The sequence below is a fragment of the Phoca vitulina genome, unplaced genomic scaffold, assembly GCF_004348235.1.
Source record: "Phoca vitulina isolate PV1807 unplaced genomic scaffold, GSC_HSeal_1.0 scaffold23, whole genome shotgun sequence".
NCBI classification, from domain to species: domain Eukaryota; kingdom Metazoa; phylum Chordata; class Mammalia; order Carnivora; family Phocidae; genus Phoca; species Phoca vitulina.
In genome coordinates this window covers 15726631-15754134 of record NW_022589726.1, presented here as the reverse complement: position 1 = coordinate 15754134, position 27504 = coordinate 15726631, and the positions used below count along the sequence as shown (strand labels likewise).

At 43.1% G+C, this 27504-nt stretch overlaps 1 protein-coding gene and 1 pseudogene across 1 annotated transcript; one reads left to right on the top strand and one right to left on the bottom strand.

The window, feature by feature from the left end:
- Nucleotides 1-55: 55 nt before the first annotated feature.
- On the top strand, nucleotides 56-2459 carry RPS26 (ribosomal protein S26). Its single transcript, XM_032420956.1, has 4 exons — nucleotides 56-166; nucleotides 431-608; nucleotides 1559-1689; nucleotides 2355-2459. Exons 1-4 carry the CDS (start codon nucleotides 164-166, stop codon nucleotides 2388-2390), a joined length of 348 nt encoding a protein of 115 aa, XP_032276847.1. The 5' UTR covers nucleotides 56-163; the 3' UTR covers nucleotides 2391-2459.
- Nucleotides 2460-19435: 16976 nt separating this feature from the next.
- LOC116642590 lies at nucleotides 19436-19996 on the bottom strand (annotated as a pseudogene).
- Between the last annotated feature and the right edge of the window lie 7508 nt (nucleotides 19997-27504).

The window sequence follows — 27504 nt, the reverse complement described above, 5'->3', positions numbered from 1 at the left end:
ATTTCAGCGTAAACGCTTAATAATGAAGAAAATCTGAGCGAAGTGGCTTTGCCGTTCTCGCTGTACGTCTCCTAAATAGTCTTCCTGTGTGCGCGTAGGGATCTCGTGCTATATAAGAGAGTCGGGACCGGCGCTACATTCTCTCTCGGGTCTCGCTACCAAGATGGTGAGTTGTGGCGCGTGGTGAGTGCAGGGGGTCCGCGTGGGGTCCTGAGAGGAACAGATTCTTAGATTGTGGGGACTTGAAAGCCTGGATCATAGTGGAGAGTACATAGAGTGTGTATTTGCTTCGACCTTGGAGGGATGTGCAGAGGCGCTGAAGGTCTGAGTAGAGCCATTCTGGGGGCTGCCGGCGCGATTGTAGCCGGTAGGGGGCTTAAGGTGGGGGAAGCTGCGCCCCATTGGTAACAGGATCTTCATTTTGATGCAGACCAAGAAAAGAAGGAATAATGGTCGTGCCAAAAAGGGCCGCGGCCACGTGCAGCCTATTCGCTGCACCAACTGCGCCCGTTGTGTGCCCAAGGATAAGGCCATTAAGAAGTTCGTTATTCGGAACATAGTGGAGGCCGCCGCCGTCAGGGACATTTCCGAAGCGAGTGTCTTCGACGGTGAGTGAGCTTCTGGCACAACCCATCCCCACCTGCAGGCTCTGTTCGTGGGCGCGTTTCTGGCGCGTCCCAGGCAATTTCTGCGGGCCTTTAGGATTACTGTTGGTAGAAGAGACCGGTATTTTCGCTTCGTTTGTTTTAATCTTGTCTGGACAGAGTGGGGCCTTGTGTGATAGTGCAGTCTTTGGGTCATGATTTGTGGTTGCCTATTTAGAGGGTGAGATGGCAAAAGCACTTGTAGAGTTTATCATGTAGCAGCATTTGGGGAACACTAGGTATAAACATGAAAAACGTAGCAACCTTTCTGGATTGTTGGAACACTGAGTACCGTTATAAAGATGTACAGACTAAATCTTAAGAATGTTTCAAAAATGAAGGTAGTCTAATTTGGTCAAGGGTGATCTTTGGAGCAGTGTGTTTTCTGTTATTTTGATCATTTCTTTTTTTTTTTTTTTAAGACTTTATTTAGACAGACACAGCGAGAGAGGGAACACAAGCAGGGGGAGTGGGAGAGGGAGAAGCAGACTCCCCGCCGAGCAGGGAGCCCGATGTGGGGCTCGATCCCCGCCTCCGGGGATCATGACCCGAGCCAAAGGCAGATGCTTAATGACTGAGCCACCCAGGCGCCCCGATCATTTATTTTTCTTAAGACAAGTTAGTTTTCTTAGGCAAGGAGAAGGGGCCCAGGAACAGGCATTAGGACTGGTGCAACTGCTGAAGGTACTGGATTGTTGGTTTATTGCCAGTAGGCTGTGGATTTGGTACCTGTGGTGACAAGGGTTAGTAGGGGACTATTCATTTGTGAAAATGCACATGTGTTAAGTTATCCAACTGAACGATTGCTTGGAAGTGAAACTTTGTAAGTAGGTTTATTCTTGACTGATAGAATGAGAGAACAAGTGCAATGTGGGTATGTAATACCTACTGTTATGCCTCTTTTTGTTTCTCAGCCTATGTGCTTCCCAAGCTGTATGTGAAACTACATTATTGTGTGAGTTGTGCCATTCACAGCAAGGTAGTCAGGAATCGCTCTCGTGAAGCACGGAAGGACCGAACACCCCCACCCCGATTTAGACCTGCGGTAAGTATCTTTGTTCTTTATTTTTTCAAGATTTTACTTATTTATTGCGGGGGAGCACAAGCAAGGGTAGAGGGAGAAGCAGGCTCACTGCTCAGGGACCCAGGACCCTGGGATCATGACCTGAACTGAAGGCAGATACTTAACCCACTGAACCACCCAGCTGCCCCCGCGGTAAGTATTTTTAAAAAAGAGGTGGAAGCCAGAGGGGTGGTGGACAAGAGACACATGAGGACCCAAGGAGTCTCAAATTAAGGTCTAAATAGGTAAGGTAGGTGGGACTCACATCTAAAACATTTGCTTGGAGACTGTTCTAAAGAAGAGCTGTTAGGGGGCGCCTGGGTGGCTCAGTTGTTAAGCGTTTCCGGTCATGATCCTGGAGTCCCGGGATCGAGTCCCACATGGGGTTCCCTGCTCAGCAGGAAGTCTGCTTCTCCCTCTGACCCTCACCTCACTTGTGCTTTCTCTCAAATAAGTAAAATCTTTTAAAAAAGAAGAAGAGCTGTTAGAATCTGTTTCAGATGGAATAATGTGGATGATCCACATTGACCAGTTTTCCATGCATGTATGACCCAAATGCATTCTTAGTGATGGGAGGGTAGTAGTCAAGTTCTTTGGGGGGGGATTCTTTCATTGATGTTTTTAAATTTACTGTTCTGTTCTTTCAGGGTGCTGCCCCACGACCTCCACCAAAGCCCATGTAAGGAGCTAAGTCCTTAAGGACTGAAGAAAAGCTGTTCTCCAGAAAAAAAATAAATGGCGATTACACATCATACGGCATGTTGAGTGTGTGTGTTGGCAGTGTGGGAGTTGTATGTGTCACAGGGACTGTAATTATTTTTACATTGAAGTGTGGAGTGCCACATAGTCTTTTCATGGGGGAGAAAGTTTATCCATGTAAGTAAAACCTCAGCTTGGGTTTCTTTTGTATTTGTATTCTTGGCCTCCCCAACTTGCATAGCTGTGAGGGGGGTGGTAAAGTACCCGTGGGTGTTAGATTAATGCCACCTTGCTAGTAGATTGTTGGTGTCTTAAAAATAGGGGTAAGGAACTAGGAGGGTTAGGAAGAACTTGAGTGAGGAGCACATCAGGAGATGATTTATGGACTGAGGTCTGCCTGACCCTGGTGGGGGACACAAAGACTTCAATAGGAAGTTCATGACTTAGCTTTTAAAGGGATCTGTATTCGGATCCTTGACTTCATAAAATTCACTTACTTGGAATTGGTCTGCTGCTAAACCTGTTTTTGGCCAATTTGCATCTTTCTATGGTGTGTTTCTCTGTGGAATAAAGATGTCCAGGATACCAAAGGCCTAGAAACTTGTGGTAGTCCCACAAGAGGAAAGAGAATTTCCACACAAAGTATGGAGGAAAACTTTATCTTACTTCATTTGTGTGACAATGGTTTGTTTTTTCTAGAGTTCAGAAATTAGAAAGTTAGTGGGTAGGAATATGGATTGATAATGACTGGCTTTGCTAATGAAGTTACAGGATTACCCCTGCCCCCAAACTAAACTAAGCCCATAGCTTGGATGATTTGATTAAAATATACATTTCAGGGGCACCTTGATGGCTCAGTTTGTCCAACTCTTGGTTTCAGCTCAGCTGTTGGCTCATCGTCTTGGACTTGGAATTGAGCACTGCGTCAATCTGCTCAGCAGGAAGTCTGCTTCCCCTTTCTCCCTCTGCCCCTCCCCTTGTGTGTGCACTCTATCTAAAATCTTTGTTTTTTAAGGGGCTCCTCTGTGGCTCATCATTAAGCCCCGCATCAGGCTCCCTGCTTCTCCCTCTCCCACTCCCCCTGCTTGTGTTCCCGCTCCTGTTTTCTGTCAAATAAAACCTTTTCAAAAAAAGATTTTTTATTAGCATGAGCAGGAGGGGAGAGGGAATAGCAGACTCCCTGTTGAGCAGGGAACCCCACATGGGGCTCAATCCCAGGACCCTGAGATCAGGACCTGAGCTGAAGGCAGATGATTAACTGACTGAGCCACCCAGTTGCCCCTCTCTTTAAAATCCTTTAAAAAAAAAAAAAAATACATTTCAGTGGGAGGGGTCCCAGGGTGGCTCAGTCAGGGTATTGGTTTTGGCTCAGGTCATGATCTCTGGGTCAAGAGAGAGAGCTCTGCCCTCAGTGTGGAGTCTGCTTGTCCCTCTCCCTGTGCTCCCCACTCCCCCACACACGTGCTGGCTTGCTTGCTCACTGGCTATCTCAAAATCAAAATAACACATTTCAGTGGGGAAACATTTTTCTAAGTGCCTATTCAAAGGAATATGATAGCAAGGAGTAGAGTATTTCAGAGCCTAGAAGTGGCCCTGTTACTGAACTCTCTAACTGAAAAAAAAATTGCTGACTCCAGCTTGCTCATGGTCAACATACCAGTGCATGTGCTGGAACAGCTGTGGCAAACCCTGAATTTGTGAGAACACATTGTAGGTAAGAGTCCCATCTTCTGGGGAGGCCCACAAGGCTTCTGCTCCTTCATTCCTCTGGTGTAATGACCCTTTTACACCAGGGGCAAACACTGGTTAGAAGAAAGGTCTGAGGTAAAAACGCTAAACCTGGTTCTCTCAAATCCCAGTTTGTTAAAACCAGATTCAGGTAGTAGATCAGGCCATGTAACTATGACAATTTTTCTTGAAATATTTATTAGGCTCAGCCTATATTTTTTTTGAGATAGGTTTTTAACTGGCTCTCCCAGGACCGGGAGTTTACAAGTTGATTTGTGCTTTTTTTAAAAGATTTTATTTTTAAGTAATCTCCACACCCAACATGGGACTTGAACCCACAACCCCCCAAGATCAAAAGTCACATGCTCTCCTGATTTGTGCTTTTTTTTTTTTTTAAGATTTTTATTTGACACCGAGAGAAGGAACACAAGCAGGGGGAGTGGTAGAGGGAGAAGCAGACTCCCCACTCAGCAAGGAGCCCCACATGGGGCTCCATCCCAGGACCGCAGGATCATGACCCGAGCTGAAGGCAAATGCTTAATGACTGAGCCACCCAGGCGCCCCTGATATGTGCACTTTTTTTGAGAGAGCACTAGTGGAGTGACGGAGGGACAAGGAGACTCCCTCCTGAGCAGCTCTATTCCAGGACCTTGAGGTCATGACCTGAACCAAGTCAGATGATTAACTGACTGAGCCACCCAGGCGCCCCAGGTTTGTGCATTCTTAAAGTGTGACCCGGGGGGGGGCCTGGCTGACTCAGTTGGAGTGTGTAAGTCTTGGTCTTGGGGTTGTAAGTTCAAGGCCCCCATTGGGTGTAGAGATTACTTAAAATCTTAAAAATAAAAAATGTGATCCTATCTCCAGGGAGCATACATTCCAGAGCCTAACACAACTAAGAATTGGTTGAGCAATTTTTCTACTTGCAGATAATCCCAAATTCATTGAGATTTTGGAGTGCCAGAGATGACAAAGATTTTCATGGGCTTCAGGCAGTAAAGTAGCCCCATTCCACCTCCCAACCCAACACCCATTGCAAGTAACTCAAACCTTGCCTTGTCTGATGGGCAACCAGGACATCGTTTTCATGTCATGCCATTGGAAGTGCCCCACAAGTCAACTTGAGGTTCTCTAGATGGTTGGGCAGTAAAATGAACAGCCTGCTCTGCTAAACTATTGTGGACTAAAGTTATTCTAGCTGGTCACCAAAAAGATGGTGTAGACATCTGAGTCCCTATCTCCCACTCCCACCTACTTTGAGTGGACTTTATTAGGTGTGGAAAAGTTAGTTGCAATCTCAGCACCTCCCTAACTTTCTGAAGTATCCTCCAATCTCAATGTATAAAGTATTCAAGCCAGGTGCAAGTCTCTGGACTATTCCAGTCTCTGGTCTGCCTTTGAGGTAATTGGATTTGAAGTCAATTCCCTGTGGTAGTCAGGATTCATTCATGTCCTGGGCCACTCTTTGCCTCAACCCCAGATCCTGTACTTTGTTTTGTTTTTGCCTACGTTACCATAACTTATCATGTAGGAGGACAAAATTATTCATTGTCTGTCACACTAGGTTAATATCCTGCTTCTTTAGTTTATACATTTAGTTTATTTTAGTAACTATTAGGTATAGAGGGGTGTTCACATCATATGCATTAATAAGCTAATAGGTTTGTCCAAGGAAGCTGAGCCAGTAGATGAAAGAACAGGCTAGAATCTAGATTCATTCATTTATTCAATAAGTATCACTTGCCACTGTGCTTGGCACTTAGTTTCTCAGTCCAGTCTCCCATTAAACAGAGCTGTCGGGTTAAGAACCTAAGAGAGTAGACTCTTAGATGTAAATCTCCCCTCTGATAATTCTAGCTATGTGACCCTGGGTGAGATTATCTAACCTCTCCAACCAACTTTTTCGTTTTATTTTTTTAAATCTTTTTTTTAAGGAGGCTCCATGCCTAATGTTAGGCTTGAACTCAAAACCCTGAGATCAAGAGTCCTATGCTCTACTGACTGGCACCCCTCTCTTCAATTTTCTAATCTTTAGGTGATCATTCCTATTTCACAGTATTTTTGTGAGGTTTAAGTGGTATAAAACAATCACTTATTCAAGAAATATTTATTGAATACCTACAATGTGCCAGCCATTTCTAAATACTGAAGATATTAGCAGTGGCCAAGATAAAAACTACATAGAGCTTACATTTTACTGGGGGAGCAGTGTGAGAGGGTGATCGGGTGTGAAGAAGGGCTGTAGTTTTCATGTAAGTTTTATATAAAATGCCCTTATGTCTGTAAGTTTGATAGATAACATTTGATCAGAAAACTAAAGAAAGATCAAGCTGTTCGGATAAATGGGGAAAGAGCTTCCTAGCAGAGGGAGCTGTGCAAATGCAAGTGCAAATGTCTGCAGGAAAGAGTATGCCTGGCATGTCACAGAAAAAGCAAGGCAGTCTGGCTAAATTCAAGTGAGCTAGGGGAAAGTGGTTCAGATCTACAATCCTTTATATGAAATCCTTGAGACCTTACTTGCTTTTGAATTTATTTTTACTTTAGAACAGTAATACAGAGCATATACTATTTAACACGTAACATCCTCAAAGGGATCTGGAGCAGTAGCCAGGATCAAAACATTTCTATTTCTGCAGCAAAATACAAGAATAGTCATGTAAATTACCCAACATGAATTTCATATCAGGTTTTGTTGCCATATGAGTTCCAAAAATCCTGGGTTTTAGAGCTGTTTTGATTTGTCAACTGCTGATAAGAGATTGTCTACCTACCTGTGGTACACAAAGTTAGATCATGTGGGGCCTTGTAGGCCCTGGCCAGCTCTAGACTTCACTCAAAATGTGATGGTAAACAATGAGATGCCACTTCATACCCTCTAGGATGGCTTTACTATGAAAGACAGGTTCTGGACAATGTGTGACAAAGTTGGAACCCTTGTACACTGCTGGTGGGAATGTGAAATGGTGCACTTTTGGAACACAGTCCTCAAAACGTTAAGAGTTAACGTATGACCCAGCCATTCTACTCCTAGGTATATACTCAAGAGAAATGGAAATACATATTCACACAAAAAGTTGTACATGAATGTTCATAGCAGCATTATTCATACTAGTCAAGAAGTAGAAACAACCAAAATGTTCCTTACCTGGTGAATGGATAAATAAAATGTATATCCATACAAAGGAATATTATTTGGCCATGAAAAGAAATGGAGTGCTGCTATGTGCTACATTGATGAACCCTGAAAACATACTAAGTGAAAGAAGCTAGTCTAAAAGACCACATGTATGATTCTATTTACATTTGTAGGAAAACTCAATTTGGAAAGCTCACTCAGAGTCAAACTAGCCATACATTCTGGGTCAGAAAATTAGCCAAATCACTGAAGGTATAAACTCAGGTCACAAATGCCTGGGTTCAAATCCTAAATTTTACTGTCTGTATTATATTGAGCAAGTTATTTAAACTTCGGGTGACCTAGTGTCCTAATCTGTAAAATGTGAGTAATACTAGTAAATTCCTTATGGTGTTTTGAAGATTAAATGAGGTAATATGAGGGTGCATGGCTGGCTCAGTCAGTAGAGCATGCGATTCTTAATCTCGGGGTCATGAGTTCAAGCCCCACATTGGGCCTAGAGCTTACTTTAAAAAAAAAATTAAATGAGGGGTGCCTAGGTGGCTCAGTGGTTAAGCATCTGCCTTCCGCTCAGGTCATGATCCCAGGGTCCTGGGATCGAGCCCCGCATCGGGCTCCCTGCTCCGTGGGAAGCCTGCTTCTCCCTCTCCCACTCCCCCTGCTTGTGTTCCCTCTCTCACTGTGTCTCTCTCTGTCAAATAAATAAATAAAATATTTAAAAAACAAAAAAAATTCCCTGTATTTTTTAAATTTTTTTTCAAATATTCCCTTTAATGTATAGCCTCTCCTTTACACTAAACACAATCTACCAGCTTACCTCCCACTGAAGCTAAAGACTCACTACTCTTTCACTATGTATCTATTGATTTTCCATCACTAGATCAGAGATTTTATTTTTCTGTTTTCCACTATTCTTTTTTTTTTCAATATTTTATTTATTTGAGAGAGAGAGAGCACGAGCAGGGGGAGGGGCACAAGGGAGAGGGACAAGCAGACTTGGCCAGCAGGCCAATCCCAGGACCCCAAGATCACGACCCGAGCTGAAGTCAGATGCTCAACCAATCGAGCCAGCCAGGTGCCCCTGTTTTCTACTACCCTTATAAAATATAATAAAATTGCAAAATACAATGAAACTATGGTTTTCCATTTTTTAAGTGGGCAGAATCTTTTCTTCAAGTGAACGTCTCTCAGAAGCTTAATATTGTAACTGGTTAAAGTTTGCTTTTGCTGAAGCAGTATGTATATGTGTCTATGAGGTGCTCACACCCTTCTCCACTTCTCTTCCTACCCTTCAAAAACCCTGAAACACGGGGCGTCTGGGTGGCTCAGTGGTTAAGCATCTGCCTTCGGCTCAGGTCGTAATCCCAGGGTCCTGGGATCGAGCCCCACATTGGGCTCCCTGCTCAGCGGGAAGCCTGCTTCTCCCTCTCCCACTCCACCTGCTTGTGTTCCCTCTGTTGCTGTGTCTCTCTCTGCCAAATAAATAAATAAAATCTTTAAAAAAACAAAACCCCGAAACACCTCCAGGGTTTCAGGAGCACAGTTAGAAAAATACTGGGGGAAAAAAAAAGAAGAGGAAAGGAAGGAAGGAAGGAAGCAAGGAAAGAAGGAAGGAAGGAAGGAAGAACGAAAAACACTTAAATGCTATAATTGCATAACAGCTCCAAATGCAAAAAACAAAACAAAACAAAACAAAAAAAAACAAACATCTCCAAAAGCAAAGAAGGTAACACTGCAGAAAGCAAACTGTTGGCTATTTTAGGAAGCATCTTCATATAACTATATGATGGTAATAATTCCTCTGCTGATGTTAGAAAGGAGGTTGTGGTGCAAATAAATAATGTGCAAAAGCACTGGTGTGAAGAGCTGAGCATAGAAAAGCTGAGGACCCCTATGTTATCCATCAGAAAGCCCCTGGGGTCAGAGGCTTAGAATTCTGCTGCCCAGGTCCTCTGAGGACTTTCCTTCCTGGCCCCTCTGTTCCATTGGCATGCCACGCTCAGTACCTTTATGTTCCAACTCTTGCCTAGTCCAAATGTACCCCACCTTCTGTATGAAGGTCATGGTTTTCTGGTCACTTATGCTCCCCCATTTCCGTATCTTTAAACACAACTAAGTTGCAAAGCACAGATTTGTAGCTAATTCCAAATTTTGTCTTCTTCATTCTTTGCCTAGCTGCCTTCTAAAGCCAAGATGCCAATCTCTGTATTTCTTTCTTTTTTTTTTTAAGATTTATTTATTTATTATTTGAGAGAGAGAGAGAGAACAAAAGAGCGTGAGCACAGAATGAGGGGGGGACAGGGCAGAGGGGCAGAGGGAGAGGGAAAGAGAATCTCAAGCAGACTCCCTGCTGAGTAAGCACGGAATCTGATGTGGGGCTCCATCTCCCAACCCTGAGATCATGACCTGAGCTGAAACCAAGAGTTCCACGCTCAACCAACTGAGCCACCCATGCATCCCTAATCTGCGTATTTCTAGTGGCACCTATCTCTAGCTAAACAATTAATACCAGTCACTTCCTTGGGACAGTTCTCCCTGCCAGGTAAGTTAACTCAGGAGACCAAACTATAAAACTAAGGATTGTTTTCAGCACAGGATTAGGACTGAAGTAGTAAATTGCCCGTTTCTACTCTAGGGACAATTTTGTCTAGGAAAGATCATTTCTGTATAAATACAACATACCCTCTTATGACTCTGTAAGTAGGCTACACTCCTACCAACCCTTCTCAAACCTCATTAAAATTTTTTAAAAATGCATTTACTGTGTTTGTACATGGAACATTTCTAGAAGGATCTCCAAGATTACAGTGGTTAAGGAGATAACAGTGGTCGCCTCCAGGGGGGAGAACTGGGTGACTGGAGGACAGGGGGAGGAAGATTTCTTTTTCAGTGCTGTTGCACTAGTTCAAGCCACTGTTTCCTCTCACTTAGATTACAGCAGTGACCTCATAACTGGTCTTCTTGCCCCTACTATTACCCATCACTGTTCATTCACGGCATAGCAACATTTATTTTATTAAAAAAATAAATCCAAAAAATAAATAAATAAATAAATAAATAAATAAATAAATAAATAAATCCAATCTGTCACTTCCCCACTTAAATCCTTCTGCAATTAAAATAAAATCCCAGCTCCTTACTGTGGATACAAGCCTCTGCCTGATCTGGCTCTTGCCTTCTTCCCTGACCTCCTCCCCATTATTCTTTCTGCTCCAGCCACATGGGTCTCCTTTCTGTTCCTTAGGCACTCCAAGCTCATTCCTTTCTCAAGGCCTCAGATCAACACACAACTGGTTCCTTCTCATTCAAGGCTTGGTGCAAACATCACCTCAGAGAATCTTCCTCTGACCATTCTGCCTAAAGGAGCCCCTCCCCCCACACACCAATGATCTCTTCCCAGTACCTTGTTTTGTTTTCATCATGCCGTTTACTACTGAAGTTATTTCTTGAATTATCTGTTGAATGTCTACTCTTCCTAGAATGTAGGCTCCTTGAGGGTAAAGGCCTTGTCTCTCATTTTACCGCTGTTTTCTCAGCATTTAGAACAGTGCATGGTACTGAATGAAGGAATGTGTGTATGAGGTCACATAGGAAGGTCTCAGGTGGTGGACGGGTTGTATTACTGACTGTGGTTGTTGTAACAAATTACCACAGACTCAGTGGCTTAACACAACCCAGGTTTATTATCGTATAGTTCTAGACATCAGAAGTCTGAAATGGATCCTACAGGGCCAAAATCAAGATACCAGCAGAGGTGAGTTCTTTCTGGAGGTTCTAGGAGAGAATGCATTTCCTCCTCTTTTCCAGTTTCTAAAGGCTGTCTGCATTCCCTGGCTTGGGGCCTCTTCCTTCATCTTCAAAGTCAGCAGCATAACATCAAATTTCCCTGACACTCATGCCTCCATTTTATAAGGACCCTTGTCATTTCATTGGGCCAACCCAGATAATGCAGGAAAATTTCCCCATCTCAAGATTCTTAACTTAATTGCATCTACAAAGTTCCTTTTGCCATTTAACATAGCCACACGTTCATGGATTAGGATTCGGACATCTTTAGGAGCCATTAATCTACCTACAACAGCCATAAACCTCTGCCCTGGAATCTATCCTGGTTATCTTAACTCAAGCACTACATCCACCCTGAAATCTTGGCAGACTCTGTCCCCTGCAGAAGTCGATAGCCAGTCCTCTGTGCCTGCATGGTACTATCTGAAACAGCACTTACCGTACTTCAGAGAGGTTAATGAATCTACTTACCCGCCGGCCCCTCCATTAGGGCTGTGAGCTTTTAGAGCAGAATCTACTGTTATTCACCTTTGCGTCTTCAACACCTAAAATGCTGATGGATTCATTCAAAAAATATTTACTGAAGGCCCACTATGCTCAAGGTACTGAGACTATAGTGCTAAACAAACATAGACGTGGTCTCTGCCCTCAAAGAGCTTGCAGTCTATCTGGAAGGAGAGATAATCAAACTATCAATAACCATAAAAGGAGACCAATGATAGGGTAGGTGCAGTGGGAGAGCACAGAAGGAGCATCTACTCTTATTTGGAGGTGCCAGAGAAGGCTTCTAAGTAATATCCTGGTTGATGCCCCAAATGAGAAGGAATTAGCCACAAGTGAGATGTGAGGGAGGAGGTGCAGCCCCCATGACCACGACTAAGGCAGCACCCCTACCAGCATCAGGCCCCCACACCATATGGTCACCCCAGTGGGCAGGTGCCCACAGAGCAGCCGTACTGAAGTGATGCATTAGAAATGAGTGTTACTGGGGCGCCTGCCTGGCTCGGTTAGTGGAGCATGCGACTCTTGATTTCGAGGTTGTGAGTTCAAGCCCCACGTTGGGTGTGGAGATTGCTTAAAAATAAAATTTAAAAGAAAGAGAGAGAGAGAAAGAAGGGAAGGAAGGAAGGAAGGAAGGAGTGCTCATGTTCATATCTTGATTGTGTTCATTATGTTCATTATCTTGATTGTGATGATGGTTTCAAATGCATATGTCAGAGCTTAACGACTTATACACTTGCAATTTACTGTATGTCAGTTATACCTCAGTAGGGCTGTTAAAAATAGTAATGAACTGGGGCACCTGGGTGACTCAGTCGGTTAAGCGTCTGCCTTCGGCTCAGATCATGATCCTGGGGTCCTGGGATCGAGTCCTGCATTGGGCTCCCTGCTTGGCGGGGGGCCTGTTTCTCCCTCTGCCTGCCGCTCTGCTTATGCTCTCTCTCTGACGAACAAATAAATAAATCTTTTTAAAAAATTAAAATAAATCGTTATTAATGATAAATAAATAAGGACGCCTGGGTGGCTCAGTCAGTTAAGCGTCTGCCTTCAGTTCAGGTCATGATCCTACAGTCCTGGGATCAAGCCCCACATCGGGCTCCTTGCTCAGCCAGAAGCATGCTCTCCCTCTCCCTTTGCCCTCCCCCTGCTTGTGCTCTCTCTCTCAAATAAATAAATAAAATCTTAAAAAATAAATAAATAAAAGTTAAAAAAAAATAAATCATTATCAAGTAGAGTTTATCCCAGAAATGCAAGAATGATTCAGTAACAGAAAATCTACAAATGTAATTTATCACATTAATAGATTCAATGAGAAAATCATAGGATTATCAAGGAGAGACCCCTCCACCCCCCAAAAAAAGCTTTTGGTAAAGTTCAATGTTATTTATAATAATTCTGTATTTTTTTCTTTTTTTAGAGAGGGAGAAAGAAAGAGAGAGTGTGTGCGCACCCACACACAAGCTGAGAAGTGGGGTGGTGGAGGGGGAGGGACAGAGGAAGAGAGAATCTGAAGCAGGCTCCACGCCCATTGCCAAGCCCAATGCCAGGCATGATCTCAAGACACTGAGATCATGACCTGAGCCGAAATCAAGAGTCGAATGCTTAACCAACTGAACCACCCAGGTGCTCCTGACCTTTCGATTTCTTAACCACCTTGGCCTCCATGATCTTTCCTCACTCCACCAATTGTAACTTAAATCTTGACATCACCAAAAAACTTTTGATGGTTAAGCGTCTGCCTTCAGCTCAGGTCATGACCCCAGAGTCCTGGTATCGAGTCCCGCATCGGGCTCCCTGCTAGGCGGGGAGCCTGCTTCTCTCTCTGCCTCTGCCTCTCTCTCTCTCTCTCTGACTCTCATGAATAAATAAATAAAACATTAAAAAAAAAAACTTTCATCTTAGAAATCTCAAACCCTGGGGTACCTGGGTGGCTCAGTCTGTTAAGTGTTTGCCTTCAGCTCGGGTCATGATCCCAGGGTCCTGGGATAGAGCCCCAGGTGGGGCTCCCTGCTCAGCTAGGAGCCTGTTTCTCCCTATCCCTCTGTCCTTCCCCCCTGCTCGTGCTGTCTCTCTCTCTCTCTCTCAAATGAATAAATAAAATCTTAAAAAAAAAAAAAGCGGGACGTCTGGGTGGCTCAGTCATTAAGCGTCTGCCTTCAGCTCAGGTCATGATCCCAGGTCCTGGGATCGAGCCCCTCATCGGGCTCCCTGCTCGGCGGGAAGCCTGCTTCTCCCTCACCCATTCCCCCTGCTTGTGTTCGCTCTCTCACTGTGTCTCTGTCAAATAAATAAATAAAATCTTTAAAAAAAAAAAGAAATCTCAAACCCAGTTCTCCAATGAACATCTTACCTTCCAGTTTACTTGCTCAGTCAGGCCCACCTCAATAGTTTGTCTCCCTTACAGTCATCTCCAATCCGTGGGGTCCTACAATTTCCCCAACATCCAACAGTCTCCACCACTTCTCCAAGAATCACAGTTGTTTTAATGAGAAACGGTAATTAAAGAGTGCCTTGCCCTAGGAACATTTATTACTGTTGTGTTGGTCCCTGTTCCTAGGTCTTTCCAGTGGACAAAACTATGTATATATAGTGTTCATACTGATACTTCTTTTTTTTTTTTAAGATTTTATTTATTTATTTGACAGAGACATAGCGAGAGAGGGAACACAAGCAGGGGGAGTGGGAGAGGGAGAAGCAGGCTTCCCACCAAGCAGGGAGCCCAGTGCGGGGCTCGATCCCAGGACCCTGGGATCACGCCTCGAGCCGAAGGCAACTGATTTCTGTGCATTGATTTTATATCCTGCCACTTTGCTAAATTCCTGTATGAGTTCTAACAATTTTGGGGTGGAGTCTTTTGGGTTTTCTGCATAGACTATCATGTCATCTGCAAAAAGTGGGAGTTTGACTTCTTTGCTGATTCAGATGCCTTTTATTTCCTTTTGTTGTCTGATTGCTGAGGTTAGGACTTCTAGGACTATGTTGAATGGCAGTGGTGATCGTGGACATCCCTGCCGTGTTCCTGACCTTAGGGGGAAAGCTCTCAGTTTTTCCCCATTGAGAATGATATTCACTGTGGGCTTTTCGTATATGGCTTTTATGATATTGAGATATGTTCCCTCTATCCCTACACTGTGAAGAGTTTTCATCAAGAAAGGATGCTGTAGGGATGCCTGGGCGGCTCATTCAGTTAAGCAGCTGCCTTTGGCTCAGGTTATGATCCCAGGGTCCCAGGTTATGATCCCAGGGTCCCAGGATCGAGTCCCACATCTGGCTCCTTGCTCAGCAGGTAGCCTGCTTCTCCCGATGCCTCTGTCTGCTGCTCCCCCTGCTTGTGCTCTCTCTCTCTCTCTGTCTCTCTGACAAATAAATAAATAAAATCTTTAAAAAAAAAAAAGTATGCTGTATTGCGTCAAATGCTTTTCCTGCATGTATTGAGAGGATCATATGGTTCTTGTCCTTTCTTTATTTATGTAGTGTAGCACATTGATTGATTTGTAGATGTTGAACCACCCTTATAGCCCAGGAATAAATCCCACCTGGTCATAGTGAATAATCCTTTTAATGTACTGTTGGATCCTATTGACTAGTATTTTGGTGAAAATTTTTGCATCCATGTTCATCAGGGATATTGGTCTGTAATTCTCCTTTTTGGTGAGGTCTTTGTCTGGTTTTAGGATCAAGGTAATGCTGGCCTCATAGAAAGAGTTTGGAAGTTTTCCTTCCATTTCTATTTTTGGAAACAATTTCAGAAGAATAGGTATTAATTCTTCTTTAAATGTTTGGTAGAATTCCCCTGGGAAGCCATCCAGCCTTGGGCTCTTGTTTGTTGGGAGATTTTCTTTCTTTTTTTTTTTAAGATTTTATTTATTTATTTGTCAGAGAGAGAGAGAGCACAAGCAGGGGAAGCAGCGGGCAAAGGGAGAAGCAGGCTCCATTTTGAGCAAGGAGCCTGATGTGGGACTCGATCCCAGGACCCTGGGATCATGACCTGAGCTGAAGGCAGATGCTTAACATACTGAGCCACCCAGGCATCCCTGTTGGGAGATTTTTGATTAATGTGTCAATTTCCTTGCTGATTATGGATCTGTTCAGGTTTTCTATTTCTTCTTGTTTCAGTTTTGGTAGTTTATACGTCTCTAGGAATGTGTCCATTTCTTCCAGATTGCCTAATTTGTTTGCATATAGTTGCTCATAATATGTTCTTATAATTGTTTGTATTTCTTCAGTGTTGGTTGTGATCTCTCCTCTTTGATTTATGATTTTATTTATTTGGTCCTTTCTCTTTTCTTTTTGATAAGTCTGGCCAAGGGTTTATCAATCTTATTAATTCTTTCAAAGAACCAGCTCCTAGTTTCATGATCTGTTCTACTGTTCTTTTGGTTTCTATTTCATTGATTTCTGCTCTAATCTTTATTATTTCTCTTTTCCTGGCACTCTTTCTCTCTCTAAAATAAATAAATTAATTAAATCTTTCAAAAGAAATTAAAATAAATTTAAAAAGTAAAAAAAATCATGGTTCCCAAGGGCACAGAAATGAGAGAATTAGAATATTTCATAGTTACTCATTTGCCTTATCCCACATTACACATTAAATAGTCTCAGAATAACTAGTAATACTACCTCCACCAATTACAGAAACAGATACATTGTGGGGTTTTTTTTTGCAAATACTATCCTCATTCTTGTCCCATTTTTTTGTGGTTGTATCTACATTGTCAGGGCCGCCTGGGTGGCTCAGTCGTTAAGCGTCTGCCTTCGGCTCAGGTCATGATCCCAGGGTCCTGGGATCGAGCCCGCACTGGGCTCCCTGCTTGGCAGGAAGCCTGCTTCTCCCTCTCCCACTCCCCCTGCTTGTGTTCCCTCTCTCGCTGTCTCTCTCTCTCTGTCAAATTAAAATATATATATATATATATCTACACTGTCAGATCATATGGCCATTACATAATATACTTTCTTTTTCAAACTTCATTTAGTCTCAGTTCTATAATATTAATTATAATATTACAATGTTTACTCAGAGCCCTTATGTTGATGTCTCTCTAGACAGTTGGTTGTCTGAATTGCATTCTCCAGTGGATTTCCTAGGAAGGGCTAATGGAAACAATATTCCCTGAGTTCCTGCATATTTTGTTTAAAGATTTTATTTATTTATTCATGAGAGACAGAGAGAGAGAGAGAGAAGCAGGCCTCCAAGGAGCAGGGAGCCCGATGCGGGACTCAATCCCAGGACCCTGGGATCATGACCTGAGCTGAAGGCAGATGTTTAACCATCTGAGCCACCCAGGCACTGTGAGTTCCTGCATATTGATAACAATTTGTCTCTGTCCATTATAGTTGAAGGTTAGTTTGCTTTGGCTCACATGTCCTTTTCTTAAGTATTTAAAATACATTAACTTCATTTTCTTCTTGCATAAAGCATTGCTGTCAGACAAGTCTGACAAGTAACTAATTTGTCCCTTATGAGTCTATGCTCTTTTTTTTTTTTAAGATTTTATTTATTTGTCAGAGAGAGAGAAAGCACAAGCAGGGGGAGCGGCAGGGCAGAGGGAAAAGCAGGTTCCCCACCGAGCAAGGAGCCAGATGTAGGACTTGATCCCAGGACCCCGAGATCATGACCTGAGCTGAAGGCAGATGCTTAACCGACTGAGCCACCCAGGCGCCCCAAGTCTATGCTTTTTGTCTGGCTAAAGGATTTTTTTTTCTTTAAAGTCTAGGGGCGGCTGGGTGGCTCCGTCAGTTAAGCAACTGACTGATTTTGGCTCAGGTCATGATCTCAGGGTCTGGAGATCCAGCCCCGCGTTGGGCTCTGTGCTGGGTGTGGAGCCTACTCAAGATTCTCTCTCTCTCTCCCTCTGCCCACCCCGCACTGTGCCTGCTCTCCCAGAAAAAAAAAAAAAAAAAAAAAGGCTAATAAATTTATTAGAATATGTCTTGGTCTTGGTCATTGTAGGTCAATATTTTAGGCACCTTCCATATTCTTTTTTTTCTTGTCAATTTTACTTGCGGCAACAACTGAAGTAGAATTTTTTTTTTCTTTTTTTTTTTTCCAAACCCTTGTGTCGAGGGCTGGCTTTCAATAGATCGCAGCGAGGGAGCTGCTCTGCTACGCACGAAACCCGACCCAGAAGCAGGCCATGTATGAATGGTTTAGCACCAGGTTCCCCACGAACGTGCGTTGCGTGTAGGGCGAGGGGCGGCCCCCTTTCCGGCCGCGCCCCGTTTTCCAGGGCGAGGGGCTCTCCATCCCGGACCCCGGTACCAACGGCGGCGGGGCATCCCACGCCACCCGGGGAGCCCGCAATAGCCCGCAGGCGGGGACGGCAGGGGACCGGCCATCCGAGGCCCACGGAGGCTCCAGGGCGCGGCCGCATCGCTCCGCCTGGGCGGGATTCTGACTTAGAGGCGCTCAGTCATAATCCCACGGATGTAGCTTCGCCCCATTGGCTCCTCAGCCAAGCACATACACCGAATGTCCGAACCTGCGGTTGCTCTGTACTGAGCAGGATTCCCATGGCAACAGCACATCATCAGTAGGGGAAAACTAACCTGTCTCAGGACGGTCTAAACCCAGCTCACGTTCCCTACTAGTGGGTGAACAGTCCAAGCTTGGTGAGTTCTGCTTCACAATGATGGGAAGAGCCGACATCGAAGGATCACAAAGCGACGTCGCTATGAACGCGTGGCCGCCACAAGCCAGTTATCCCTGTGGTAACTTTCCTGACACCTCCTGCTTAAAACCCAAAAGGTCAGAAGGATCGTGAGGCCCCGCTTTCACGGTCTGTGTTCGTACTGAAAATCAAGATCAAGCGAGCTGTTGCCCTTCTTTCTGCTCCACTGGAGGTTTCTGTCCTCCCTGAGCTCGCCTTAGGACACCTGCCTTACCCTTTGACAGGTGTACCGCCCCAGTCAAACTCCCCACCTGGCACTGTCCCTGGAGCGGGTCGCGCCCGCAGGCGGGGCCGGGCGCTTGGCGCCAGAAGCGAGAGCCCCTGGGGGCTCGCCCCCCCGCCCCCCTGCCCCCCCCCCCCCCCCCCTCACCGGGTCAGTGAAAAAACGATAAGAGTAGTGGTATTTGACTGGTGGCCCGCCCCCTCGCGGGGACGGAGGGGCGCCGGGGGCCTCCCACTTATTCTACACCTCTCATGTCTCTTCACCGTGCCAGACTAGAGTCAAGCTCCAACAGGGTCTTCTTTCCCCGCTGATTCCGCCAAGCCCGTTCGCTTGGCTGTGGTTTCGCTGGATAGTAGGTAGGGAGAGTGGGACTCTCGTTTATTGTAATTTTTTTTTTAGAGAGAGAGCGCGCAATCGTGGGAGTGTGAGTGGGGGTGGGGAGGGGCAGAGGGAAAGGGAGAGAGAATCTTTTTTTTTTTTTAAGATTTTATTTATTTGAGAGAGAGAGAGAGAATGAAAAAGAGAGAGAGAGAGCATGAGAGGGGGGAGGGTCAGAGGGAGAAGCAGGGAGCCTGATAAGGGACTTGATCCCGGGACTCCAGGATCATGACCTGAGCCGAAGGCAGTCACTTAACCAACTGAGCCACCCAGGCACCGAGGGAGAGAGAATCTTAAGCAGGCTCCGCACCCAGTGTGGAGCCCCACAGAGAGCTGGATCTCAGAACCCTGAGATCATGACCTGAATTGAAATCAAGAGTCCGACACTTAACCAACTGAGCCACGCAGGTGCCCCCAGCTGAAGTATAATTTAATTCAACAGGAAATATCACACTTGGAGGGAAAACCCTTAAATTAAAGCCAAACCTTTTTTCCAAGGCACAGCACTGACATTTCCAGATAGACCGAATAAGTTTGTTTCCATAAAAGAAAATCATGAGTCCAAAGTTTACCTTTGAAACAGTTTTCCACTTGTTCTCCTTTTCTCAAGGCTCAGAGGATGATGCTTGCGGCCTCCCTCATGGCCACGTAGCCAGTGATGACATTGAATGGCAGCCTCTGAATACAGGAAAACTTTTCAATGGTGCTGACCTACAGCTTGCTTTGGGGGTCTGTGTAGTTGGCAAGAAGGCCTGAAACATCACAAGACTTCTTAGCTGGTTTAAAGGATGGGGGACCATCAGTACTGAAGTTGCCACGGCAGTGCCCTTTGAGAAGTGAGAATTTGTTTCAGGTTCTTCCAGGTTCTGTTCTTCTTGCCAGCTACCGCACCACCATGGCCAGAGTGCACAAAGTTTGGGCCCTTAAATGGCAATGGCTTGGCAGCTTTTTCCATAGGTCTTGTGCTGAAATCAGAGGGCACGATTTTATTCTCACTCATGGCTTCCATGCTGATACCCTGCCTCAAGTTGGTGACGGACACTTTTTTCTTCTCCCTGGCGCTGTAACCCCCAGCACTCCTGCCCTTGTGGGAAGGACTGGCTGGCCTCTTCTTGCTGTTCTGGGTTATTCTGGAGTGGAAGTAGTGGCCACAATTGGAATTTGAGCCACCATTCCTACCCTCTCTATATTCTTTTAATATGTAGTTTGAAATTTTTAATTTCAGGAGAATCTTCTTAATTTTTTTTTTTTAAGATTTTATTTATTTATTTGACAGAGAGAGACACAGCGAGAGAGGGAACACAAGCAGGGGGAGTGGGAGAGGGAGAAGCAGGCTTCTGCCGAGCAGGGAGCCCGATGCGGGGCTCGATCCCAGGACCCTGGGACCATGACCTGAGCCGAAGGCAGACGCTTAACGACTGAGCCACCCAGGCGCCCCTTGAGTAATTTTTTTATTTGTTTGTTTGTTGTTTTGGTATTTTTTTTCTGTTCCTTTGCTTTAGTTTTCTTTTTCAGAGATTTCTATTAACCTGTTAGTGGAGTCCTTGAAGATGCTCAAAGGAAGTTGCCTAAGGGAAAAATAATGTGAGCCAAGGATTTTGTATCTTCCTTGTCTGTCTTTACTATTTGTCACTTTCTCTTGAAACCTCTTATTTCATTTTTTTTTACTTTAAAATTTTTCCTCTTTAATTTTTTTATTTGATTTTTTAAAAATTTATTTAATTTATTTTTAAAAGAGTTTATTTATTTATTTATTTATTTATTCATTCATTCATTTATTTTGAGAGAGAGAGAAGGCGGAGGAGAAGAGGGGGAGGTAGAAGAAAGGGGAAAGAATCCCAAGCAGACTCCACGCTGAGCAGGACCTGGGGCTCCATCTCACGACCCTGAGATCATGACCTGAGCTGAAACAGAGTCAGACACTCTTTGACTGAGTGTCTTGACGCTTGTGTTCCCTCTCTCACTGTGTCTCTCTCTGTCAGATAAATAAAGAAAATCTTTTAAAAAAAAAAATTTATATTCTGCCTTTAGGCAGAAAAGGAGGGTAGAGAGCTTTTTTTTTTTTGAAGATTTTATTTATTTATTTATTTGAGAGAGAGAATGAGAGAGCGCGCGCACATGAGAGGGGGGAGGGTCAGAGGGAGAGGCAGACTCCCTGCTGAGCAGGGAGCCCGATGTGGGACTTGATCCCGGGACTCCAGGATCATGACCTGAGCTGAAGGCAGTCGCTTAACCAACTGAGCCACCCAGGAGCCCCAAGAGAGAGCTTTTTATGTGTTTGCTGCTTCTTAGTTGCCTTTAGTTCAAAATAATTTCATGTCAAAGGAGCATATTTTGGGGTGACATTCTGGTTTTCTTCACTGTCTTTTGGCTATTATGAATAATGCTGCTATAAACATTCATGTACAGGCTTTTTTGGAGATATATGTTTTCATTTCTCTTGGGTATATAATCAGGAACAGAATTGCTGAGTCATTTTATTTACTCTTTATTTCCATTAATGGACATAGTCTTCAGGATGTGCTAAGTGGTAGTCCCACCTGTAATCTGATATTCAATCCTGGGCTACACACATTGACAACTGGGCCATGTACAGCTAAAAAAGGCCAGTGCAATAGAGACTTGAAGTCACTTGAAGAATAAGGGGAAGAATAAGGGGAGGATGTGGAGACATTTAGCTGGAGAAAGGAAAACTAAAGGGGAAAAGAGACATATTCAAAGATCTGAAGGGTTGTTATATAGAAGGGGGATCAATCAGAGGGTAGAACTAAGCATACTTGGTAGAAGTTTCAGAGAAACATAATTGGTCTGAAGATTTTCCTTCCTTCCTTCCTTCCTTCCTTCCTTCCTTCCTTCCTTCCTTCCTTCCCTCCTTCCTCTCTCCCTCCCTCCTTCCTTCCTTCCAGTTATTTTATGTTTTGACTACATAAAACATGAATAAAACATAAAAAGTACAAAATATGTACAGTGATATCTTGCATTCAGTTCCCCTTCATATAGGCAGTTTCTTACATATCCTTTGAGATATATAAACAGATTTTTAAATTTTTTTAAGGATTTTACTTTTAAGTAATCTCTACACACGATGTAGGGCTGGAACTCATATCCCCAAGATCAAGAGTCACACGCTATTCCATCTGAGCCAGCCAGGCACCCCAGATTTTTTAATTTTACAAGAAGAAATTTAGTATGCATTAAAAGAGAGTAAAAACATTTCTAACTAAAAAAAAAAAAAATTATCTTACAGTGGCCCAATCTTATAATGACTGTCTCAGGCATTCCCTATCCTGGAGATATTCAGGAGAAATACACAAATGATCATCTATTAATCTTATGGGGTATTTTCCCCTTCAATTTATTTGTTGAAGAAACTAGATTGTTATCCTAGAGAATTTCCCACATTCTGGATTTTGCTGATAGAATTTTCTGCATTCTGGATTTTGCTGTGTGGTGTCTTTCCTTTGTTTTATGAATTTCTTGCAAATTAGTATTGGATTGAGAGGCTAAGATTCAGATTTTTTTTTTAAAGATTCTATTTATTTATTTGACAGAGAGAGATATAGCGAGAGAGGGAACACAAGCAGGGGGAGTGGGAGAGGGAGAAACAGGCTTCCCGTGGAGCAGGGAGCCCGATGCGGGACTCAGTCCCAGGACCCTGGGATCATGACCTGAGCCGAAGGCAGACGCCTAACAACTGAGCCACCCAGGCGCCCCTAAGATTCAGATTTGATTATTTTAGTTAGCCTACGTCATAGATGGTGATGAGTTTCTTACATCAGGAGCCATATAATGTCTGATTATCTCTTTTTGTGATGTTAGCAACTATTGTTGCTCAAAGTGCTGGTATTCTCATTGTATTATTCCTTCTTCATTTATTAGCTGCCATACTTTTTTTAAAAAGATTAATTAATTTATTTATTTGAGAGAGAGTGGGGAGGGGAGGGGCAAAAGGAGAGAATTGTCAAGCAGACTTCCTGCAGACTGCAGAGCCTGATGCAGGGCTCAATCTCACAATCTATGAGATCATGACCTGAGCAAAAACTAAGAGTTGGACGCTTAACTGACTGAGCCACCGAGGCGCCCCAGCTGTCATACTTTTTTTTTTTTTTTAAAGATTTTATGTATTTGACAGAGAGAGACACAGCGAGAGAGGGAACACAAGCAGGAGGAGTGGGAGAGGGAGAAGCAGGCTTCCCGCCGAGCAGAGAGCCCGATGTGGGGCTCAATCCCAGGACCCTGGGATCATGACCTGAGCTGAAGGCAGACACTTAACGACTGAGCCACCCAGGCGCCCCCAGCTGTCATACTTTTATAATGAAGAACTTCCCCTCAAAGTAGTAGTTGGCAAGGCAAGATAAATTTTTGTTACTTTATCCAGAGTTTTCAAAATAGTGGGTTGGTTTCCTATCATCTTACAATGACTAACTAGTAATTTTTTTAAAGTAACATTATGAATTCATGGATTTAAATCTATTTAATGTGTTCCATTGTGGTTATTATCCCTGTTAAATTGGGATGGTTACATTGGGAGCCTCTTCAGTTTGGCTCTTGAGTTCTTTTGATAAAACCTTAGTAGTCTTCAATAGTTTCTCCCATTCTCTCTTCAACCCACTATGAATCAAGTGTAATCCCCACCATGTGAGAGAAATTTGTCTTGTTAAGGTCATCAAAAACCTCCTTATGTGATCAAATCCCTGGTCAATTCTCAATCTTCATCTTTCTTGCCCTCCCAGCAGTATTTGTGCCTGTTTATTAAGTCTTTCTTTGCTTGTCTTCTGAGACACTCTTCTTTTCTGGTTTTCCTCCTACTTCACTGAACATGGGCTCTCTGTCCTCTTTGCTGGATCTTCCCCTCTTCCTAACTTAGGGAGTGAGAGTAGATACTAAAAGAGTTCAAGGACCAAACTCTAGAATCCTCCACCATTTACAGGTTAAAAAGAAGAAGATATAGCAAAGGAAGAGCAAACTAAACCAAAAGCTAGCAGAAGTAAGGAAATAATAAATATTAGAGCAGAGATAGAGAATAGAAAAATCATAAAGAGAATAAATGAAACCTGAAGTTGGTTCTCTGAAAACAACAAAACTAACAAACCTTAGCTAGTCTAAGAAAAAGAGAGACACAAATAACTAAAATCAGAAGTAAAAGTGGAGACATTACTACCAAACTTACAGAAATAAAAAGGACTGTGAGAGAATACTATGAACAAGTGTACACCAACAAATTAGATTATCTACATGAAATGGGCAAATCCCTAGAAACACAGGAATTACTAAAACCGAGTCAAGCAGAAATAAAAAATCTGAACAGACCTATAACAAGCAAAGATAATGAATCAGTAACCAGAACCTCCCAACAACAACAAAAAAATGTCCAGGACCAGATGGCTTCACTGGTGAATTCTACCAAACATATATTTTTAAAGATTTTATTTATTTATTTGAGAGAGAGAGAGCACAAGCAAGGGGAGTGGCAGAGAGAGAAGGAGAAGCAGGCTCCCCACTGAGCAGGGAGCCAGATGTGGGGCTCAATCCCTGGACTCTGGGATCATGACCTGAGCCAAAGGCACACACTTAACCAACTGAGCCACCCAGGTAAACCTGAATTCTACCAAACATTTAAAGAATTAATACCAATCCTTTCAAACTCTTAAAAAAGAAAATAAAGGAGGAGGAGGAATGTGCTAACTCATTCCATGAGACCAACATTACCCTGACACAAAAGTCAGAAAAAGACATCACAAGAAAAAATAATTATAATTCAGTGTCATTCAGTTCATTTATAATACTACGCAACCATCACCTCTAGCTAGTTCTTTTTTTTTTTTTTTAAGATTTTATTTATTTGATAGAGAGAGACACAGCGAGAGAGAACACAAGCAAGGGGAGTGGGAGAAGAGGAGCAGAGGGAGAGGGAGAAGCAGGAGTGGGAGAGGAGGAGCAGAGGGAGAGGGAGAAGCAGGCCTCCCGCAGAGCAGGGAGCCCGATGTGGGACTTGATCCCAGGACCCTGGGATCATGACCTGAGCCGAAGGCAGACGCTTAACGACTGAGCCACCCACGCGCCCCCTTCTATCTAGTTCTAAATCATTGTCATCACCCCATAATAAAACCCCATATGCATTAAGCAATCACTCCCTTTATCCCCCTATCTCCAACCCCTGGCCACCACCAATCTTTCATTTTTATGGATTTACCTATTCTGGATAATTTATACAAATGGAATCATACAATATGTGATCATGTGTGTCTGGCTTTCTTTCACTTAATATAATGTTTTCAAGGTTTATTCACATTGTAGGTTGTAACAATTGTTTATTTTCTAAGACAGGAGAAAACTTTCAATATTTTACCATTAGATGTGTATGATATTTGCTGTAGGTTTTTGGTAGACCCTCTATCAAAAATTTTTAAAGTCTTACCTATCTCTAGTTTGCTAATAAGTTTTTTAGTCATCAGTGGGTGTTGAATTTTATCAAATACTTTTTCTGCAACTATAGAGAGGATTACTTGGTTTTTCTCTTTTATTCTGTTAATGTGGTAAATTACATTGTTTGGTTTTCCAATGTTAAACCACACTGGAATTACTAAAATAAAGTCAAGCTGATTTTAATGTTTCTTAATGTCTTTTAACACATTGATAGATTCTATTTGCTATTTTGTGTGGGATTTTCACATCAAAGTTAATGAGAGAGGAGCCTGTACTTGTCCTACTTTATAATTTAAATTTATATTTAAATTATATAATTTAAATTTATAATTTAAATATAATTATATATAATTTAAATAAATAAATAAATTACATATAATTTAAATTTTTTTCAGGTTATATTGTCTCAAAATGAATTGGAAATTTTCTTTTTCTCTATTATCTAGAAAAATTTTTGTAAGATTGGTGTTATTTCTTCCCTAAATGTTTGGAATAATTCACTAATACATCCGTCTAGGTTTACAATTTTCTTGGTGGGAAAGCTTTTAAATTACATATTCAGGGCGCCTGGGTGGCTCAGTTGGTTAAGCGACTGCCTTCGGCTCAGGTCATGATCCTGGAGTCCCTGGATCGAGTCCCGCATCGGGCTCCCTGCTCGGCAGGGAGCCTGCTTCTCCCTCTGACCCTCCCCCCCTCATGTGCTCTCTCTCTCTCATTCTCTCTGTCTCAAATAAATAAATAAAATCTTTAAAAAAAAAAAAAATATAAATTACATATTCAGTTTACTTAATAGATATAGGACCACTCAGAGTTTCCTATTACTTCTTTGATCAGTTTAAATAAGTTTTGTTTTCCTAAGAAGGTATCTGTTTCAAGTAAATTTTAAATTTTTTTTAATTTTTTTAAAGATTTTATTTTTAAGTAGGGGCACCTGGCTGGTTCAGTTGGTAGAGCATGCGACTCTTGATCTCAGCGTTGTGAATTCGAGCTCCGCCTTGGGTGTAGAGATTACTTAAAATCTTTTTTTTTAAGTTTTTATTTTTAGAAAATAAACCTTCTAGAAAACATGGAGTTGTTCCTTTGGCCACACATGTGAATCTAAAAGAAATATGATACTGTAGACATCAAGGAAATGGGCACTATTCAAAAAGGAATGCCCCAAGGGGTGCCTGGGTGGCTCAGTCAGTTGAACGTCTGCCTTTCGGCTCAGGTCATGATCCCAGCGTCCTGGGATTGATTCCCACAGCGGGCTCCCTGCTCAGTGGGGAGTCTGCTTCTCCCTCTCCCTCTGCTCCTCCTCTCCCCCCCCCCCCGCATGTTCTCTCTCTCTCTCTGTGTCAAATAAATAAATAAAATCTTTTTTTTTTTTAAGATTTTATTTATTTATTTGACAGAGAGAGAGATAGCGAGAGCAGGAACACAAGCAGGGGGAGTGGGAGAGGGAGAAGCAGGCTTCCCGCTGAGCAGGGAGCCCGATATGGGGCTCGATCCCAGGACCCTGGGATCATGACCTGAGCCGAAGGCAGATGCTTAACGACTGAGCCACCCAGGCGCCCCAAATAAATAAAATCTTAAAAAAAAAGAACTGGAGGAGTCTATAATGTTACCCAGCATGCTCCGCATTGTTATAAACAAACAAATTTAGGACAAGATTCTTGTCCAGATCAAGAGAATTAATATACATATTGAGCATAATAAGCACTCTAAGAGCTGAGACAGTTTCTTGAAATGTGTGAAGGAAAATGATCAAGAAAGAAGCCAATGAGAAAGGTACTTGGGAAGCACCAGCCTGTTCTACCCAGAGAAGCATACTGTGTGAGAACCAGTGGAAAGGAGACTGAGCTGCTGGAACCCATTCCTTATGAATTCATGACAGGTGTAAAAAGAATAAAAGTCTACTGGACCGTGAAAAAAACAAAAAAAAGAATGCCAAAGTAGTAGTCCCCATCATTTCTTCATTTAATTCACCAATCTGGTCCCTGCAAAAACCAGATAGTGGAAGATGTGTGTGAACTACTATAAATCCAGCCAAGTAGTAGCCCTGACCGCTGCTGCTTTAACAGGGGCCCCAGTACGTGGTATGCAACCCTTGATCTGGCAAATGCATTCTTTCCCATCCCTATCAGAAAGAAGAAAAGACACAGTTCACATTCACTTGTAAAAGGCAACAATGTACATTTATAGTCTTACCCCAGGGCTATGTTTACTCTTCTGCTCTCTGTCATTAAATGATCTGAAGAGAGCTACCCAGCTAG